We start from the raw sequence: 20795 nt of genomic DNA on the forward strand, positions 1-20795 counted from the left end.
AAATTTCTAGTAATTGTATTTACATTCTTTGTTAACACAATTTTCAACTGAGTTATCATTCACACTCAGAATGATGTACAATATACATTTTGCCTAGAAAGGTAAAATAAAACTTAGAACATTGAACACAGTGTCTATGTTCTTTGTAGATTTAACCCATCTAAAAGAACGAAATGTTGAAGATCTTTCAGGAGGAGAGTTGCAGAGATTTGCTTGTGCTGTCGTTTGCATACAGAAAGCTGATATGTAGGTTGCTTTACACCTTTTGTATATCTTAATCCTTATTTTAGAGTTTTTATTTATAATACTGCTAATAAAGCCGTGCTTTTGAGAGAAATTAACAGAAATAATATCTAAGGTTCTCCTTCTGAGGTAAGATATGGAAGCAGTTGTGCACCCATTGCCCATTCCCTGTTACTCCCGCAAGGAGAGACTAACTCATTTATTTAGATAAGTACTTTACAACTTACGGTTGCAGCACTTTTTAATATAATCAGTTGCTTATTATTTACACTATATTTATACATAAAAAGATTTTTTTTTTTAAACAACCAGGCCAACAAGTTTTTTTTAAATACCTCAAGTAGAATATGAGGTCTTTTAGGTTACCCTAAAAAGGGTGGCATGCCATGTGAGAGAGAGAGAAAGGAAGAAGGAGTTTGTTTCCTACTTTCTGGTGCCTCTCTTCTCCCAGATACTTTTTGCTCCCATCTTTTTCCACATTTCTACTCTGGCATCCAATGCAGGCTAGGTCTTTTGCACAGAGTATTCTATAATTCTCTGCGGTGCCCTCCTTTTCAAAAACTTACTTGTTTTAATGCATCTGATTTTAGCTAATCAAGAGAAACCTCTCTGAATTACTTCAGACTATATCAGAATATCTTTCATGAGGAGATAATAATGTGTAAGTTAGCCTAAGCTGAGAGTCTCTCCCCAGGCTTGATAGGCAGCCCTGCTTTCATAATTTTTTTTCGTCTTTTTACTTTTGAACAGAGTACAGAAGTTCTTACCCTCATGCAGTGGACTCCTCTTTAGTGTAAGAGGGGATTGTTGTTAAATCAGAAACCATATTACAGGGATTTAAAATATCATGTAAGAGAGAATTATATGTCTTGCAAATTATTATATTTGCTTTTCTTCTTCATAGTTTCATGTTTGATGAACCTTCTAGTTACCTAGATGTCAAGCAGCGTTTAAAGGCTGCTATCACTATACGATCTCTAATAAATCCAGATAGGTAAGTACAGATTTGTATATGTCTCTCTTATTTTAATTGGGGAGTTATACAAATTTCTAAAGATTAACACTGGGATCCGCAATGTCATATACATGTGTATGTTTTCTGTTTCAGTTATTTAGAGCTACCACTTGAAATTATCTTCCTCTATCTAGAACAGAGGGTCTTAATGCAAGATTTCTTTACTACCATGCCTGTCTCCAGGTAGCCTAGAGATACTCTGAAATGATATGAAAGTTCTGGCATCTCTGTATGGATTTCTGGGAGGCAGGTCATTAGCTTTTACCAGATCCTCAAATGGAGAAGTCACTCAGACACACAAAATTTAGAACATTATAAGGCTCACCAGAGTAACTCTGGTTGTTTAGGATCTTACTTAACCCATTAAGTAATCACAACACCCTGTGTTTATGGGGTACTTTTGTAATTTGCAGAAATTTTAAATCCATTCTCTCCTTTGAGCCTCATAGTAATCTTTTTGTTAGACTCTTTAGGTGGTACTCCCATTTTGTAGATGAAGAAGTTTAAGGTCAGAAATGGTGGTTATTTGTTCTAGGTTACAAATTTACTATGTGGCAAAGCTATGGCCAAAACCCAGGGATCTTTTCCTGTGTAGCATTTTCTATGCCTCTTTCTATCAGTGACTGATTAAATACACAGCCAGTATAAGAATGCAGGAGAAATCCCTAGGGTAAAAACCAAAGAGAGAACCATAAAGAGAAGAGACCAAGATATGGGTTTCCTGAGGGATGTTGCTCATCTATAATAGGTCTTGGGCTTTAACAACCACTCGTGAGCAGGAAACAAAGCCTTGTGTATTGGAGTATCACATAAAATGCCAGGACTCTCAAAGAACTGCTTTATCAGCAAAACACAAGCATGTGGAGATGTCAAGGAAGCATATATCTCATTCACTGAGCTCACTGAGAATAGAGGGATGGCTCCCCTTCAAATATATTCATTGACCAGCAGCTCACATGGATATGGAATTAAAATTTATATAATCACGGGAGTCTAAACTCATCACAGTAAGAAAGTAACATAAAAAGAGGGTCCTAGAATTTAGTCCTATGGTACCTAGCAGAAGCAAATACAAAACCACTTTGCAGGGATATGCCCGCAACCCTAGTCAGTCATACAGGATTCCTACAAGTAAAGACTCATGATCCAAATAATACTAGGAAACCATCTGCAAATTAATCAGTAGGCACAACAGACAACAGGACTAGACCTTTAAGAATGTCTCAGGTGACATTCTCAAAGAAACTATAAAATAATAGTATCTAAAATAAAAAACATAAAAGGATACAAAATCGTAGGAATATGGTACCACGAAAAGGCAATAGGTAAATATTCAAAAAACACAAACAGATTTAGAAATTGAAAGTGCACCTGTGACATTAAAAGCTCAGTGGACAGCTCACACAGGTTAGGGACAGCAGAAAAGAGCATTAGAAACCTGAAAAGTTGATCTGTGCAAGTTACCAGAATGCAGCAGATTGAGAATGAGATTGAACTCAGATTGAGTTCAGAGGGAGGTTTAGAGAATGGAATGAGAAGACTATTTACATGTATTTTAATAGGAGTCTGAGAAATAAAGCCATGGCAAGGTCATGGCTAAAGGTACAAATGATCCACATAAATACTTTGAAATGAAACTTAAAATATCAGTGATAAAGAGACATTGTTAGTTGAGTCAAAGAGTAGCTATAATTTTCACTTCATATGTAGGCCTGGACATTATGATAGACTCTTTAAGGAATATAAGAATATAACATGTAGTCCCAGTATTCAAAGACTTCACAATCTGGTAAAGAAAAGAATATACAAGCAGTCAAGCCAGTGGTTTGCAACCCTAGCCACTTTTTATAAAATATTTTTATATACCCTTATTATGAAAATCATAGATATCTATTTTCACACATAATTTTTTTTAAATATCACATAACATCCTAACCATAATAAAAAGAGCTAAAAGGAAAATAATTTGCAACCAGGTGACATGTACTTAATATGTAAATGTTCTGGGGGCGTCTGGGTGGCTCAGTCGGTTAAGTGTCCGACTCTTGGTTTCAGCTCAGGTCATGATCTCAGGGTCATGGGACCGGGCACTGCATCAGGCTCCACACCCAGCAGAGTCTGCTTGGGATTCTCTTCCTCTCCCTCTGCCCCTACTCCTGCTTACTGGTATTCTCTCTCTCTCAAATAAAATTTTAAAAAATATGTAAATGTTCAGGCAAATCACTATAATCCTATATTTTGAGAGGGCAGTAACCATAATTGTAATAGTGATAACATGTCAAAATAAATTAAATTGACAAAGTGAAGAAAATGATTGAATTAGACACTTTCACAACTGTCTTGGGTGTTATTTATAGATAAAGGATTAAAATAATCTCTTTGTAAGTGATAGACTGATGAAAAAAGTGATAAGAAGTCTGTGCATCCTGAAATTCTGTGACATGTCAAGGCAATGTTCAGTCTTAATGCTGTAAAAAGATTTCAGAGATCATGTTCTTAAAACAAGAAATAGAGCATGGATTGGAGAAAGGACACTAATACGCAAGATTTTTTAGCATTTGGCCTCCAAGAACATCTTTGGTAAGATTAAAAACCAGCAGGTAACCCAAAATTAATTGTAGGAATTTCACAGCATAGATTTCTCATTATGTTGCAGATTTGTTTTTTTCCAAACCCTCAGAAAATAGAGTGGCTCACCTAAATCTTTTTTACATTTTGGACCTCTATGTAAGCTCCACCTAAAGGTAGCGGTATCAGAAGGTGTGACCTGGTTTTTTTCTTCTTTTCAAAGCAAATTAAAAGCCCCTAGATGATACTATGCTGCCTTACACTGAGTCATGAAAATTTTAGTGCTAAAAAGTAGATAGTTATTCCAGATAATGGAACATTGCCAACAAAGATACCAAGGCAGGATGAGTATTGGCTCACTTACGTGATTTGCCATTTTTATTGATGCTTCTTACTACCAGTGTGGTAGGGAAAAAAAATTTTTTTTTTAAGATTTTTATTTATTTGATAGAGCATAAGCAGGGGGAGTGGGAAAGGGAGAAGCAGACTCCCTCCTGAGCAGGGAGTCAGATGCAGGGTTTGATTCCAGGACCCTGGGATCATGACATGAGCTGAAGGCAGACGTTTAACCAACTGAGCCACCCAGACACCCCGAAAACTTTTTAATATTTTCTTTTCATAATTAAAATTGTCCCTATTTTTTTTTTTCATTCCTTTTACCACCTGATACCTAGATTGCTTAATAGCCTCCTTTAAAAAGTCTGGTTCTTCTTGCCAGATTAATCTAAAATGTTTTTTTCTTATTCTTTTATTCGTATCCTCTAGCCATATGTTGCTATTTTAATTTTAATTGAAATTAAAAATTCATTCCTTAAGTCAGACTACTCACATTCCATGTGCTCCACATTCCAAGTAGCTACTTGGTACCGTATATGGACACTAGAACGTTTTCATAACCATAGAAAGTTCTACTGGACAATGCTATTTAAGAACCTACCATTTTCCCCCATTGCCAATTAGCATAAGTCCAAATTCTTCATTTTGTCATTCAGCAGACTTATTAAACATCTCTTTGGTACATATCACAAGACTAAAAATTATAGAGGTGCTAAAATGTACTATATAGTCTCACTTCATAAAATTTAGGGACAAGTTGTAGAAATACTCAAAAATAATAAAATCTAAGTATCAGTTCAGAATTAGAAAGGGTCAAGAGTTGGGGAAAGGTCATTTGCATATTAGGAGAGGTGTTTCCTACAGTAGGTAGAATTTGTGATGGACCTTACAGGGTTGAGTAAGATTTCAACAGGTGAGGATTTAGACAAGAGACCATTTAGGAGAAGGAACAGTCCTTAGACACATAGAAATGGAAAAGTGGATTGATCAGGAAACAATGAAAGATCCATTTTTCAGTGTGCCTTATACATACATGAAGAGAAATAGTACCTGAAGTTTTGGAAAGTCTTGAAAGCAAGTCTCAGGATGTTAATTTGTTTATTTGCAACTGAGAGCCATATCTGGGAACCTGGAAAAAATGTTTGTTAAAAGTCTGTAGCAATCTTGAAAGAAATCTGAGACCCTGAACTAGAGTTTAGGCAGAAAAAGAAAGGGATGAAATGAACACACAAGACATTGTTGGGAAAGAGTTGACAGACTTGACAATTTAAACAGTATGTCATTGGGAATAAAATTAGTTGTTTTTTTTTTACAGGAGTAACGATTCCATTAATACAAATATGGAGAATATTTGTACAGGAAACAAATTAAGTTGGAATTTGAGGTGTCTGTAGGACATTGCTTTTTTAACATTTTGAACTAACTCGAATAGGAATAAAGTGCTGCATAAAAGTTTCATGACTGTTTTTTGCCGGTAGTTTGTACACTAGCAGTACTGTTACCTCCCACTTCAAAAGTCATGTCCTGTCCCATCCCACTCACATAGTACTCCAGTACACACCTTTTTCCTTTCTGACCTTCAGTGGATTTTATATCTAGAGAACATACTTGCCTGTGTAGTTTTTTGGTAATGTTTTGTGTCTATCCCTTGTTTTCCCCAGCTAAATGGAAAATTCTCCAGTTAAGCTTCCTGTCATATTATTCTCTGCATCCCCTTCTACAGCTAGCATATGGGACAGGACAGCTACAGCTAGCATAAGGGACAGCTTAATCTGTGAGAGGAATAGCGTAATAGTTTAGGCTACATCAGGTTTAAATCTACTGTAACTGTTTCTGCTTGGTAAAATTTATTTAAAAATGTGTTCTTTATTGGCAAAACACATTTATTTCATGTATCCATAAATTGTTTCCTGTTAATTTTGTCCCCCTTCCTTTTAGTTTAGGAAAACAATTTGAAATGGAAGATAATGAGTCTTATTTTAAAGAAAATGTTTTAAGGCTTTTGTTTAGTATTGTCTCTACATTTAATTTTTTTTTAACGTATCTGTTTTTCTGACATTTACACTGTTCTAAGAGTTTAAATTGTAATTAAATATAATTTTAATTTCATTATATGGTATGTTACATTTAAAAATAAAAATCTATATTGATTTGCAGATATATCATTGTGGTGGAGCATGATCTAAGTGTATTAGACTATCTCTCTGACTTCATCTGCTGTTTATATGGCGTACCAAGTGCTTATGGTGTTGTCACTATGCCTTTTAGTGTAAGAGAAGGTAACTTAAAAAACTATTTCCACAATGCTGTATGTATTCTTTCACTCTAATGCTTAGAAAATGTATTATTGTTGATATTAAATAGTTATGTGTTGCTCTGATAATTTATTCAAAACTCCAATTTTAATGGAATTTAATCACTCAACAGAGTGTGTGTGTGTGTGTGTGTGTGTGTGTGTGTGTGTGTGTATATATATGAGGTTGTATCCATCAGTTGTTATTCAGAACATTTCATTTTGGAGAATTTTCTATTGGAGGGGGTAGAAATGCTTTCTCAGTTCCACTCTTTGCGATCTTAAATGTTTTTATTATATTTTGGCTTCTACAGCATCATTGTAGTATTTGTCATCTTTATCTTTGAAAGGCCAATACCAGTAGTGAAGCCCTTAAAATTTATTTAGTGCCCATCTTGCTTTCATGTTTCAAGTTTATCGTAATCTGTATTCTAAGTTTATAGAACTAAGACGATCTAAAAGCCTAATAAGATAGTTTAATAAGTATATTAAAATAAGATAGCTTACTAAGTATGGTTTAATAAGTAACTCACAGTCTAATAAAATAGCTTAGTAAGTATATTTTCATTTATTCCTTCTACTTTCAGGAAAGAGGGACTCTCTGGCCTCTCTTTTCCATGTCTCTTCTCTACCTAAGCAAGTTAGGCAAAAGTAAAAACTAACCTACCACTAAGTGGCTCCTGAAACAAATGTCAGTGCATTCTCTATCTGGTATGCCTTTTTCCTTTTAATTTCTTTGCCATTTCCTTCCAGTGATTTCTTCCTCCTCTTTTACTTTATATTTCATCTCTCTAGGTGTGCCTTCAGCTGACAACCTAGAACAATTAGGAACACCCAAAAGGACTACCTAGTTCATACTTTGAAAAAAATACCATATTTTACAAGAATAATTATTCATGTAGTCTTTAGGTTGAGCAGGCTCCCTTTTTTTTTGAAAGTGATCTCTTCAAAGAGATAATTTTTGAGATACCTAAGAAACTTTTGGAAAAAGAAATTTATATTGCATCATACACTTTGCATAAAAAGGCAGTTGTAGCTAATTTTTAGTTTATAAAAGTACATAAAGTTTTTCGGTTGAGATAAGATGAAGGAATTGCTGTCACTTATCTGTTTGTACATTTGATATAAATATATGCATATGTTAAAGGAAAAGTTGTGAGATTGCCCAGTTTTCTTTCCAATAGTCTTAAGAGAGGATATAAAAAGGAATTTTTTATTCTCAATTTAGCAAGTACTTATTGAGTACCTACTCTATACCATGTAGTAGGTCCCAAATTGTGTTGATAATGATGTAAGCAGCTGGCATTCACTCTTCACAATTCTAGTTATAAATGCCATGTCTAAAAGCTACGCCACTTAAGAAATGGTTCCTGGTGAAGTTTTTGATGCTCCCCATCTGTTAAAACAATTCAAGTAAATTAAAACTTATTTTCTGCTTTCCATGAATATACTGAAATTAATGCCATACATACATGTAAAAGCTCTCTCTGGACTCTATAGCTGTAAAGACAGTTATAGCTTGAACTGTCTTAAATTGACAAGACAAACATTAGAGCAGAGATGGAAAGGCTGGTTAATGGTTTTTTGCACAGTCACACTTTTCTGAGCCTTCATTCCCTTGCCTGATAAATTAGGTATCTGGATTAAATGGCCACTAAGGTTTCCTTCACATTATGTTCCTATCTAATTTTTGGTTTTAATTTTTTTTATCCTCACATTTATCATTTTTAAGTAGTTTTAAGACCAAAAAAAACCATGCTTTTGGCAGAATCTATCGATTTGTTCTTTCAGCAAATACTGAAAACCTGTGTTCTAGGCTGAGGCTACAGACCCCCTCTCAATTCCAGAGGCGATGAGTAACATCCTTAGGCTTTCTTTCAAGACCTTCCAGGCTTGAGCTACTGTCTTTCTCTTATTATCTTAAGTATAGGAAACACTGAAACAGATCTTTTCATTTTTTCCAAATAACCCACTTTTTCCTTTCTGTGTTTGCCATTGTGGATCTTAACAGTTTTACTATGGAGGGATTCTCATGTACAATATATTTTCTTTCAGTTATTAAAATCTGTTTAGATGTTTATTTTTGTACGGTGAAGACAAAAAAATGTTAAATGAAGTCCGTTCAGACTGCAGAATTAATCTGAAAAAATTCAGTATGTATTATAACTTCAGTTTGTGGTATCTAGATCTCATGTGAAAATGTATACTAATAACTTATTTATTTAAAAAATTATTCCCCAGACTATATCATTTTATGTCAGTCTGTGAAAATATTCCATTTTTAACTACTTGTCATTTTTTCAGAAAAATTGCAAGTTTTGATTTAAAAATACAGCAGAAATGGCACCATATTCTTTTGCATAAAACCTAATGGAAAAAAATCTTATAAAAATCACATCATAATGAAAAGATACGCTTTGCGTACATAGGCACATATATATGCATAGGTTATTTCAACTTGCATTAGATACATAAAACACCATGTTATCACTGCATGTTACCACAAATCCACAGAAATTTGAAATCTGTGCTTAAATTGCTCCCAAGAGAGCCTAGGGATTTGGGTTTTTTTTTTTTTTTTTTAAGATTTTTTTTTATTAATTTATTTGAGAGAGAGAATGAGATAGAGAGAGAGAGAGCATGAGACAGGGGAGGGTCAGAGGGAGAAGCAGACTCCCCGCCGAGCAGGGAGCCCGATGCGGGACTCGATCCTGGGACTCCAGGATCATGACCTGAGCGGAAGGCAGCCGCTTAACCAACTGAGCCACCCAGGCGCCCCAAGGGATTTGCTTTTATATGGTAATTTCTTGCTGTGGAGAAAAACTAGTCTTTAGTTAATCTTTACTAATCTGTTGTCAATGACTTTCCAACAGGCATAAACATTTTTTTGGATGGCTACGTTCCGACAGAAAACTTGAGATTCAGAGATGCATCACTTGTTTTTAAAGTGGCTGAGACAGCAAATGAAGAAGAAGTTAAAAAGATGTGTATGTATAAATATCCTGGAATGAAGAAAAAGATGGGAGAGTTTGAGCTAGCAATTGTAGCTGGAGAGTTTACAGATTCTGAAATCATGGTGATGTTGGGGGAAAATGGTAAGTTTTCCTTATTTCCTTTATTTGAAAATCTGTTTATTCAGTAACTTAGTTTTAACTACTCCATGAAAATCTTTGACTCGGTTATAGGTCTGGAGCTAGGCTGAATCCATACATTTCTCAGTGTAGTTCACATTTTGTGATGTTGTCGGATTTAATAGTCATTCAGTCAAGTTTATATTTTATATATTTTGTTTAATAACCTGTAGTGAAAATAAGATTTTTGGGGCGCTTGGGTGGCTCAGTCAGTTAAGCGGCTGCCTTCAGCTCAGGTTATGATCCCAGGGTCCTGGGATCGAGCCCCACATCGGGCTCCCTGCTCACCGGGAAGCCTGCTTCTCCCTCTGCCTGCCACTTACTCTGCTTGTGCTCTCTCTCTCTCTGTCAAATAAATAAATAAAATATTAAAAAAAAAAAAAAAAGATTTTTTTTTTTCCAAGCTAGTTTTTCTGTGTATAAATTGATAGGACATTTATTCATCTTAGATGAGAAAGGATAAAACAGATAATTCAGAAACAATCTAGTTTAAAATTTTTGTTTGCATTTCTCCATTTGAGCTCTCATTTTAAATTCAGGCTAGTCTGTCTTTGTAAATAGTTGTATTACCTGAATTTTCAATATTACATTGCTGTCATAAATAGAGCTGTGAGTTGAATTTGAGTACCAAATGTCTGGTATTGCTTTCAAGATTTAAAAAAAAAAGATTTGAATTGTATTCAGCTTATAAATCTGTAGAAATTCCCTAGGAGGATTTTGCAATATATCAGTCGTTAGCTAATGGAGGAATTTTGAACTGGCTTGCATTTGACTTAAAATTTCATATAAACGGACTTGTAAGGATGGCATCAATCTTAACAATACTGTACCACTTAACAATAAATGGTATTGGTATTTGAGCTAAATAAGTCTTCTAAAAAGTAACCCAAGACTTGTATTTTACAGATCTACCATTTATTAAGATGGTTATTAATAAGATTTATTAGTCTATCTTCCTCCCAATTTAGTTTCAAATGATACTTTAGAGGTGAATCATGAAAGTCTTTTTGGTTTTTTTTTTAAGATTTTATTTATTTATTTGACAGAGAGAGGGAATACAAGCACGAGGAGTGGGAGAGGGAGAAGCAGGCTTCCTGCTGGGCAGGGAGCCCAGTGCTGGACTCTGTCCCAGGACCCCGGGATCATGACCCGAGCCGAAGGCAGACGTTTAACGACTGAGCCACCCAGACACCCCGAATCATGAAAGTTTTAAGTATTTTTCTGTCTAACCTTCAGAATTCACTAGTGTCAGTGTATATCTTTAAAACTAATTTCTTACTAAAATCCAGGAGTGTACATAGTGAGTTACTATAAATGTGAAGCATCTTTCAAGTCCATTTGTTATATATTGTGTTGGCAGGTACTGGTAAAACGACATTTATCAGAATGCTTGCTGGAAGACTTAAGCCTGATGAAGGAGGTACTGTTGTATATTGTTGACTGTTTTTACCCTGTCACACATAGGAAACTTTGAAGATACGGGTAATTTTCATTGTCTTCTTTATTTGCATTATTTTGCAGGAGAAGTGCCAGTTCTGAATGTCAGTTATAAGCCACAGAAAATCAGTCCCAAATCAACTGTGAGTTATGATTCTGTTATTTGGTCATTAAAGGAAAGTTTATACACACACACGCCTATAGCTTTAATCTTTCACTGTATCGGAATTCTTCAAATTATTTTCTGTATAGTTTTACCAAAAAGTGGCGAAGGAAGAGTATTAAGACATCAGTCCTTGATTCATTTCCACTGGTAGGAAATGTTTTTAAAATCTGTTTGACATCTTTTTCCAAAATAGAAACCTAATGTGGGGGCACCTGGCTGGCTCAGTCAGTGGAACATGTTACTCTTTATCTTGGGGTCATAAGTTCAAGCCTCATGTTGGGTGTAGAACTTAACTTTAAAAAAAAAAAAAAAACCCAACAACAGCAATTTAATGTGTTTTGTGCTGCGTATAACACCGTCAAGAAAGTAAAAGGCCACCTACAAGATAGAACACTTTCGCAATTTAATAAGGTACTTATATCCAGATTATATAAAGAACTGTTACAACTCAGTTTAAAAATGGGCAAAAGGATTTGAATAGACTTTTTTTTTTCCCCAAAGAAAAGTACAAATGGCCAAATAAGCATGTGTAAAGATGCTCAGCACCGTTAGTCATTAGGGAAATGCAAATAAAACTACAGTGAGATACTGCACACCCACTAGGATGACTTAAAAAGTCAGGAACAAGTATTGGTGAGGATGTGGATAAATTGGAACCTCATGCATTGCTGATGGGAGTGTAAAATGGTAAGAGCCACCTTAAAAAGAAACTTGGCAGTTCCTCATATGATTAATATAGAGTTACATATGAACCAGCGTTTCCACTCCTAGATACATACCCGGGAAAAATGAAGACCTGTCTCAACACAAAAATTTGCACACAAATGCATTTTTCATAATAGCCAGAAAGTAGAAAACCACCTCAATGTCCATCAGCTGATAAATGGATAAACAGTGTGGTATAGCCATGAAATTGAAAGTATAGTATTTGTACTCAGTACCACTTAGTTAGGCCTATTTGAGACAGCTTAGCTTACAATAAAAATTGTATTGTTGATCCTTTATATAAGCTTAGCTTTTAAGTTCTCAGATTCAGTCAGCCCTCTCCTGAAACAACCAGCACAAGACGTCTTAAGATTCGTCCCCATCACATTATGCATTTTATGTTATCTTTCTGATTGCCAGAGGGTACTTCATACCCATGCTGACCTTGAGAATTATTCCTATTCTCAGATGATATCTTTCTTGAAACAGTCATCATTTACTACTTTCAGATTTTAAGATGCTTTTTTTTACTTGGACATATTTATGTTTTTAACATAAAAATTTCAGAACATGCTATAGATGATGAATAAGCATAAAAATACTATCATATCTGTGAGTGGCAAATTGATATACTTTTTTTGCTCTGGATCTTAACTTTGTCAATATTGATAATTAGAGGAGTTCTGTACTGAAATAAAACTTCAATACTTTTTTCACTAAAAACAGGGAAGTGTTCGACAGTTGCTACATGAAAAGATAAGAGATGCTTACACTCATCCACAATTTGTGACTGATGTGATGAAGCCTCTGCAAATTGAAAACATCATCGATCAAGAAGTACATACTCTGATTTTTATTTTATTATTTTAAACTTTGCATGTCTCTACATAGTTTGCTAAACTTCTTCTCCAAATAGGTGCAGACGTTATCTGGTGGCGAACTGCAGCGAGTGGCTTTAGCTCTTTGTTTGGGCAAGCCTGCTGATGTCTATTTAATTGATGAACCATCTGCGTATTTGGATTCTGAGCAAAGATTGATGGCAGCTCGAGTTGTCAAACGGTAAAGTCCTACCAGTAAGAGTGTTAGTTTTAATTATGTGCACCGGCATACAGCGGTGCTTAATACAGCATTTGAATAGTTGATAATAGAAAACTGGAAACATTTCAAAATCATGTATTTTAGTTTCATACTCCATGCTAAGAAGACAGCCTTTGTTGTGGAACATGATTTCATTATGGCCACCTATCTAGCAGATCGAGTCATCGTTTTTGATGGCATTCCATCTAAGAACACAGTCGCAAACAGGTAAAACTATTTTCTGAAACATTCAAGCCTAGTTATAAGTTCTAACAGTTAGAAAGTTATTAGTCAAAGTTTTCCTTTAAGCTTATGAACATTAATCATACCATTTTAATTTTTAAAGAGGTAGCTAGAAATTCTAGGAATGATTGTGTGATGCGCAGGATTATTCATGTTGAATACTGGATGGGACTGGAATGACTAGTGTTCAGACTATAGACCTCCTGACCCAGGGTTGGATAAGCATGCAGAGCTCTGGGCCGCTCACCTTTTCTTACAAGTTAACTTTTGTCTTCTTCATTATTTGGATTTTCAAATCAGATTGTAGGATTTTGATTCCCTGAAAACCACTGATGCTCTTAAACAGCAGATAAAGAAAAGATACGCATAGGTTACATGATTTGCCCAACTTACACTGCTAGTGGTAGTGCTCACAGTGGACCCCAAATATCTGGTATTGATCTACAACAGAGACAAAATGAATGATTTTACCGTTTCCCCTTTTATTCTCTAATTTTTCTTTATTGGCTCAAATGAGAACACTTGTCATATAGAGAAGCCTAACATTGATATCAGTTTAATGAGAAATTTCTTATACTTTTTAGTGCTAAAACCTTATGTTAGGTTGAAACATATGGAATTACTGATATGCCACCATCTTTTTCCTGTAAAAATAGCAATTTCGTGTGATTCCAGCGTGTTTTCTGATATTAAAGAGAGAGGAATGGAGTTGCTATTTGAATAATTCATCCAAAAAATAAAGTACTTAGCTTCTTCCCAAAATTCCTTTGTTTTCATTTTAAATTTGTTTACCAGTTGAGAATTAACATATTTCTGAGACGGAAATTTCATAGACTATATAAAGCTTACTGAATTCAAATAACAATCCTGTGTATTTACAAAAATGTTTATAATGTTCCACAAGTATGATGCAGTTTAGTATGATTTAAGAATTAGTTTGGGTAAAAAGATGAATAAAGCATAGAAATTGAGAAAGGAATAATGAGTACAATCCATTGTGCTGTACATATTCACTCCAGTTCCAAATTTCTGATGTTAATGTTACCTTTTCTTAATTTCTCTTCTCCCCTGAAAATGTCAGATTGGAAATTCTGTAATCTCCTAATTAGTCTTTTGTTTTTCTAAAGTAGTATTTCTTACATGTTTTTTTCCAGATCAGAAACATAGTCTAAACTGGGTTTGTTTTGCACAGAAATATTATAGCCAAACAAACTAAACAGGCCAAGCAAAGACCCTTCTGAACATAGAATTCATAATATGCTGTGATTAGACTGTTATCTAGATAACTTATGATTGAGGAACTAGAGGGAACTGTGCTGCTTTAATACTTCATCCCAAAATGTAGTTAAATTTGTGGGATAAATTTTAATCACAATTGATAAGATCTTATTTTTCCTCTAGTCCTCAAACCCTTTTGGCTGGCATGAATAAATTTTTGTCTCAGCTTGAAATTACATTCAGAAGAGATCCAAACAACTATAGGCCAAGAATAAACAAACTCAATTCAATTAAGGTAGGTAGAAAAACTCTAATAAATCGTGGATAATTTCTCATCATAAATAATCGAAAGGCATGTTTCAGATTGGAGGGCTGTTTCATGAAAAAATTTGTCATTTCGTTAATTCTCACATTCATATTTTTCACATTAAAATCTGATGGCATCCTTCAGTCTGGTAGGCAGTAATTATGATGTAGTTGCTATTGCTACGGAGACTCAGACCCATTCATGTTATCTCAGAGTTGTACCCACTGTTATGCTGCCTGTGTTGAGTTTAATTGCCATTTTAAATGTTAAGATTACACTAATTCAGTGTTGGAACAAAGTTTTTGCAAATACCATGACCATTTTCTCTCATTTATTGTTCTTTTAGTGCATACACAACAGCCAACACCTGATTAAAATATTTTAAGAATCCAGACAAGCTCCTTCAGTGAGCATAAAATTGTACACAGTGGGAAAACATTTTGTCAGTTTAATTGGCAGTGTTTTCCTTTCTTTGTGGTACATAAAATTATTAATTATGCCCCCTGCAATTGATGTACTCTGTGGAACAGCTTTTTTTAGAAAGCAGTAATTTCTTGGGTCACTCAGGGAAAAAAAGTGAATGAACTCTAAAAAACCATTTCTGTGTTTTTGTCTCTTGCAGTGCCTACTTAAAATGCTACTTAACATTTCATGGCCCTCTAGCCTTTGTCCTTAATACTGGCATTTACTAGATTTTATTATTTTCATATTTGTACTCTAGCTTTGCTACTGAGCTATAACCTCTTAGAAAGCAGAGACCAGGTCCAAATATACATCATGTATTCTTCTTAAGCGCCTGACACAGTGTATTGATGTCTTCAGACTTTGCTGTGTATTTTGTTTATAATTATTACACTCTCTGGCCAGGATAATGAGATTACAAGTTCTGACTTAAAATTAAAAAGTTTTTATTTTAAAAATCATATTATTAAGTAGAAAAGAACAAAATTCTACAACACTTATGCACAGCTTAATTTTCCTAAGAATTCGTTCTGAAGTGTTACAGATGTCGTATTTGTCATTTTCTTGTGTAGAGACCCGTGGTTCTGGCCCCAGGTATACCTAGTCATCATTTCTCTGTGCCCACTCATCTTAGTCATCATACCTTAATCCTAAAAAGGAAGTTCTTAGGCAGATAGATGGATGGATCATTTACTGGCCACTCTATAAACAGTACTGGAAAAAAATATTTTTATATACATTTTATGTAATAGGCAGTTCTCAAACTGACAATGTTAACCTTTTTGGAGGGACTTAAAATCAAAATGACAAAAATGGAATGTAATAGTTTAGCTGAAAATAGCATTTTATATAGCAGAATTTTACATACATAAATAAGTCATTTTATATAAAAGGGGCTCTGCTTGAGAAGTGGACCAAGGTAAGTTTTCCGGTGGTAGGGATGAGTAACAGAGGTACTAATCTTGCCTTTGATTTAGTGGACCCAGGAGTATCCAGATGCAGACAGTGAGTGCAGAGGAGGTTGTATAGAGATGCTGTTGTAAACACTGCCAACCAATACTGTGGGTGAAAAGTCTACCCCTACATATAGGAGAATGGTGTTGATTTTGTTTCTGTTTTATTTTTTAGGATGTAGAACAAAAGAAGAGTGGAAACTACTTTTTCTTGGATGACTAGACTGAATCAGAATATTGAAAAGCCATTTCTTAAACATTTATTGGGATTTTTGTCATATAAAACTTTAATCAGGTTTTATGCCCCACATACTCTGGAGCTTGAAGTATAATTTACTTAATGTAACATCAAAAGCCAGTTGTGTTGTAAATTATAGTCTAAACACAGAAAATGGACTTTTCTGTTCTTGATAGGGCCCTTTTTGTGTCTAACATTCTAAAATGAAGACGTTTCAAGCTACACAAATTACCTCCAAGTTTTCATGATGTATGGGAAGATTTTCAGTAGGTCTTATCATATTCATGTACCAAATGCTGACCAGTGTTACCCCCTTTCAAAAATCTTGAAAAAGCTTTCCGTACTTAGACTTTGCCAAATATTCCTCTTATAATGAAACTGCCCTTATTTTAAAAGCCAGTCGAAGACTCCACTAATGAAATTTGATAAATAAACATCAGGATTATATTTGTTATTTGTTTTCAGTCTTTGCACTATGTTTTCAGTGTGTTTAGACTTTCAAAGGAAGATGATCTACTACAAAACACCACTGTTGGAAAATGGCCATGTTCCCAACTTAAGCATTGTTTACAGTGGTTTTGGTGCTTTTGAATATCTTTGAGTATCAAAAATCATTTCAACACCCTTCCCCCCATCCACCAGAAAAAACCCTAACTTTACTATGAATTACTCCATTTTAGTATTCCATAAGATTTTATATTCTATAACTCTCAAAGTAATGTCATTCTTTACACAAGTATATAATTACTGATCAAGATTTAGGAAAAGCATTTTAAAGAATATTTGCTTCCTTTAAAAGTATAGGCTGAAAATCTTTAGAGTTGATGCCTAGGCATCTATGTAATTTTAAACTTCTACAGATTTCTCATGGGCAGCCAAGAACAGTGAGCCACTTGCCTAAAGGCAACATTAATGCAAGCAAGTTCCCATATAGCTATGTAAAGTACCTCTTGGTACCAAATATATTCACCCTCATGTTTGGATGTAGAGGACATGATCTAAACCTATTTGATGGGGTGGGGGGGCAGTTTTGGATACTATGTACCACGAGCTCTAAAAACTTACCCACATCTTTTGAGTTTCTGAGTTTGAACAGTGGTATATAATGTGATACCACTTTCAGTTACACTTCTAATGCACTGAACTGGAACTAACTAATACTACAAGTGAGGAAAAGAGTTTACTAAATAAATTAATGGGGCAAGCAAAATTGGGAGAATTGGAAATTATTGAAGACTTTTAGAGCTCCTTGAAACAATAGAAGTGTTAATTAATATGCAGACGGTGAATAGAAAATATGGTTTAACTGGTCCCCATTAGGCCTTTTAAAAAATTTAGGAGTAATCCATAAATACATGTTTGTTGTGAAAAATTGAAACCTACTGAAATTTATGTAATAAAAATGTTACGATCCTTCCTCACATTACCCTCCCAAAGGTTACCAGTGTTTGCATTTAATAATACATACCCTTTTATGGTTTTTTTCTGTGCACTTAACCTAAGTGTGAATATGTAAAGGGTTTGTTTTGTACATAAATGGGATTATACTAAAATAAGTAGTGCCTATTTTTAAGGATAGGTTAAATTTGTGAATGATTATTTCAAGTATATTGAATAAAATAAGACAAAAGATGTTTTTACTTACTGATTCCATATTCTGCCCTAAAGAAAACACTTGTGATGAGAACACAGCTCTACTTAACTGAGGACAGAATATGTATTAGTTGTGATATTGTCCATGTAAATGAAATTTTTAAAATATGGATTTAGTTTAATTTTTATATAGCAATAAGAAAGGTTTTACAGTTGCTAACACAAGAAAAAAGCTTTTCTATAAAAATCAATAATATCAACTCAAAATACACCAACAGCGCAGTTGTTAGCTATTACATTTAGAAAGAATGCTCAATATGTCCTAATTGGAAAATATCCCTAAATAGTATAACACAATACACAATTTATATGAAAATATACAAGCTATTAAAATACCAAAAGGATACTCAAGACAATAAGCCTTTGGGGAATAACAAAACTTGGTTAAAGAACAGGTAAGAAAATGAGATAAATGCACATATGGCCACTACCTTTTGAATTTTGTATACTGTATGTATCAACTGTTTAGAGATCATTTAAGTTTTTAAATCTTCAATAAAGAGAGAATCTGTATTATGTTCAACCAGTGTACAGCAATATTAACAATTTTAGACCATGGCATCTTGAAACCCAGTCCCATATCTCTGGCTTGTAATTGCGTATTTTGGCATCTAGCATGTAGTTTGCCTTCTGTGTTGAAGGAATGAACCTATTTGCCAGAAAGTAGAAAGACTGGATAAACTATTCAAGTTGGTACTGTAATTTCACTGGTATCCATTAACATTTAGATACATTTATGTCAAGCTCTCAACCCAGTGTCTGGCATATTATGCACACCCAGCGGTACAGAAGAGAAACTGTTCTGGGTTGGAGTCAGAAAGGGCTAAGGAGGCAGCTCCCAGAAAAAGTAGCACCTGTAACAAATGATAAATCTGCAATGTAAAGGAGAATGTCAAGGTCAGAGGCAGAAATCAGCATGGCATGGAGAGGAGTGAGAATAGGATTTTCAGTGCCTTCAATATAGAAATTTGAGGTTTTTCCATGCTCGTAGGGATCGAAGAGGGAGCAAAAACCACTTAGAGAAGCAGCTAGAATTACCAAGATAGTTATTCAGGAGCTTAGTTTTTATTCTGTAGAGTTTTTTTTTTTAAAGATTTGACAGCACAAGCAGGGGGAGCGGCAGGCAGAGGGAGAACCCTATGTAGGGCTCTATCCCAGGACGCTGGGATCATGACCTGAGCTGAGGTTAGATGCTTGACTGAGCCACCCAGGCGCCCCTGTTGAACCACTACTTAATCTGTCATGGTTTCTTTGTAATCTGGTCTGTGAACTGATGTTTAGTGAGGTGGTATCTCTGAAAATTCTGAGGTATGGTGTGCCAAACAGTCCCCTTTTCCTTCCCACCCAACCTTGTACTCACCAGCACCTCCCTCCTTACTGTTTGACAGGGTAGCATGTGCCCAGCCCCGGATGGTGGATCGTAAATGGGCTAAGCCCATATGTGACAGCCTCCCTCGGTATTTTCCTAGTCCCCCTTGCAGCCAGGCATGGCCATGTTGACCCAGTTCTAGCTAATAAGTTCGAAGTAGAAGTCTCTTGGGGTGTTTCTGGAAGCCTTCTTGATTTCCTAATAAAAGGAGATACATACCTGGTACTGCTTCTTACGGATTTACTGTGCCCATAAGGTGACACACGGAAATGCCAAGAAAGCCACAAGGTTACTAGTCTTCACATTAAAACTGCTCAATTCCCAGCTGCCACTTCTCTCCAGATTTCTTATATGAGAGGGAAACACAACTGTTTATTTAGGCTACTGTAAGTCAAACTGGTTTCCTGTTCAAGTAATCTTGCCTCCTTGGCTGGATTCTCTCTCCAAAGGCTCTACATTTGTTTCTGCCAGGTGACCCAAGTGTATTACCACCAGCTGGGAACCACTTTTCATCTTAGCTTGCAAACAGATATGGTAACATGCTCAGTGTTTGGGATTTTTAGGTATAGGGAATTTTTACTCTTCTGACTGCCCTTTTTACTGGGATGCTCCTGGCTTTAATGCAAATGTGTTAGTTCCAGCCCCCAGCCTTGCATGTACCCCTTTCTGGGAGAGAGTTTCTCTCTCCCAGACCTACACAGTTCTCAGCTAATCAGATTGTCAACCATGTCCATCCATCCCTTCTCACGGGCTGCAGCCTTAGTGCCACTACAAGTCTGTACCTCTGGTTTCTGGTCTCCATCTTTGGCCCTCATCTGTGAATATCTCACATAATTACATATACCCTATAAAATTATGAAGGATTTAAATGCTTTTACTGACTTCTAATTTAGAAAAGAATTCACAAGAAATATGCAACAAGTTACACAGTAATATGTACATCCCTAGGTAAGTACGTAGCATTACTCTGTTTTCTACTCCATAGGAAGGTGGTTAGTCCAAAGCCAGTTTTCATTTAAAAGAAAAATTTAGCTTACTACACACAACTTTTTCTGACAGTTAAGTAAAATATTAAAAGGGCTAGGAGGCCATGAGAATCACACTATTCATCCGTATTTACATCTTTGATCTAGATTTTTTTTTCTAAATGTGAAAAATATAATCACAGGAATGGTATGTATAAAAGGACGGACTTTGAAGCTCCAATTTCTAATGAACTCAGATCAATCTAAAAAATTCTAAGATAATGTTTATAACAACCAATGTCTGTAGCTTCACTATTCTGATGAGTGCATGATTCACACTTCTAGAAGAGCTTTTTATAAATTGAGGGTTTATGCAAAAAAGCTATTTAACTTCCTTCTGTTATAGTCTACATTCT

At 35.1% G+C, this 20795-nt stretch overlaps 1 protein-coding gene across 3 annotated transcripts in view; it reads left to right on the forward strand.

Annotated features, from left to right (window-relative positions):
• ABCE1 (ATP binding cassette subfamily E member 1) overlaps positions 1 to 16846 on the forward strand; it is a 29491-nt gene extending 12645 nt beyond the window's left edge. For 2 of the 3 annotated variants that reach the window (XM_064585106.1, XM_064585107.1), the window contains exons 8-19: positions 150 to 246; positions 1148 to 1237; positions 6320 to 6441; positions 9329 to 9550; positions 10633 to 10788; positions 10947 to 11006; positions 11108 to 11166; positions 12621 to 12731; positions 12811 to 12953; positions 13077 to 13199; positions 14616 to 14727; positions 16330 to 16846. In XM_064585106.1, coding sequence (XP_064441176.1) covers positions 150 to 246; positions 1148 to 1237; positions 6320 to 6441; positions 9329 to 9550; positions 10633 to 10788; positions 10947 to 11006; positions 11108 to 11166; positions 12621 to 12731; positions 12811 to 12953; positions 13077 to 13199; positions 14616 to 14727; positions 16330 to 16377 — 1343 coding nt within the window. In that variant the 3' untranslated portion in view covers positions 16378 to 16846. The remainder of the gene's footprint in view (positions 1 to 149; positions 247 to 1147; positions 1238 to 6319; positions 6442 to 9328; positions 9551 to 10632; positions 10789 to 10946; positions 11007 to 11107; positions 11167 to 12620; positions 12732 to 12810; positions 12954 to 13076; positions 13200 to 14615; positions 14728 to 16329) is intronic. The other variant, XM_045880376.2, reaches the window with a different exon arrangement.
• Positions 16847 to 20795: the final 3949 nt, after the last annotated feature.

This window comes from Mirounga angustirostris, unplaced genomic scaffold, assembly GCF_029215605.1.
Source record: "Mirounga angustirostris isolate CCGP_5_RB_7025 unplaced genomic scaffold, mMirAng1.0.hap1 SCAF_2, whole genome shotgun sequence".
NCBI classification, from domain to species: Eukaryota; Metazoa; Chordata; class Mammalia; order Carnivora; family Phocidae; genus Mirounga; species Mirounga angustirostris.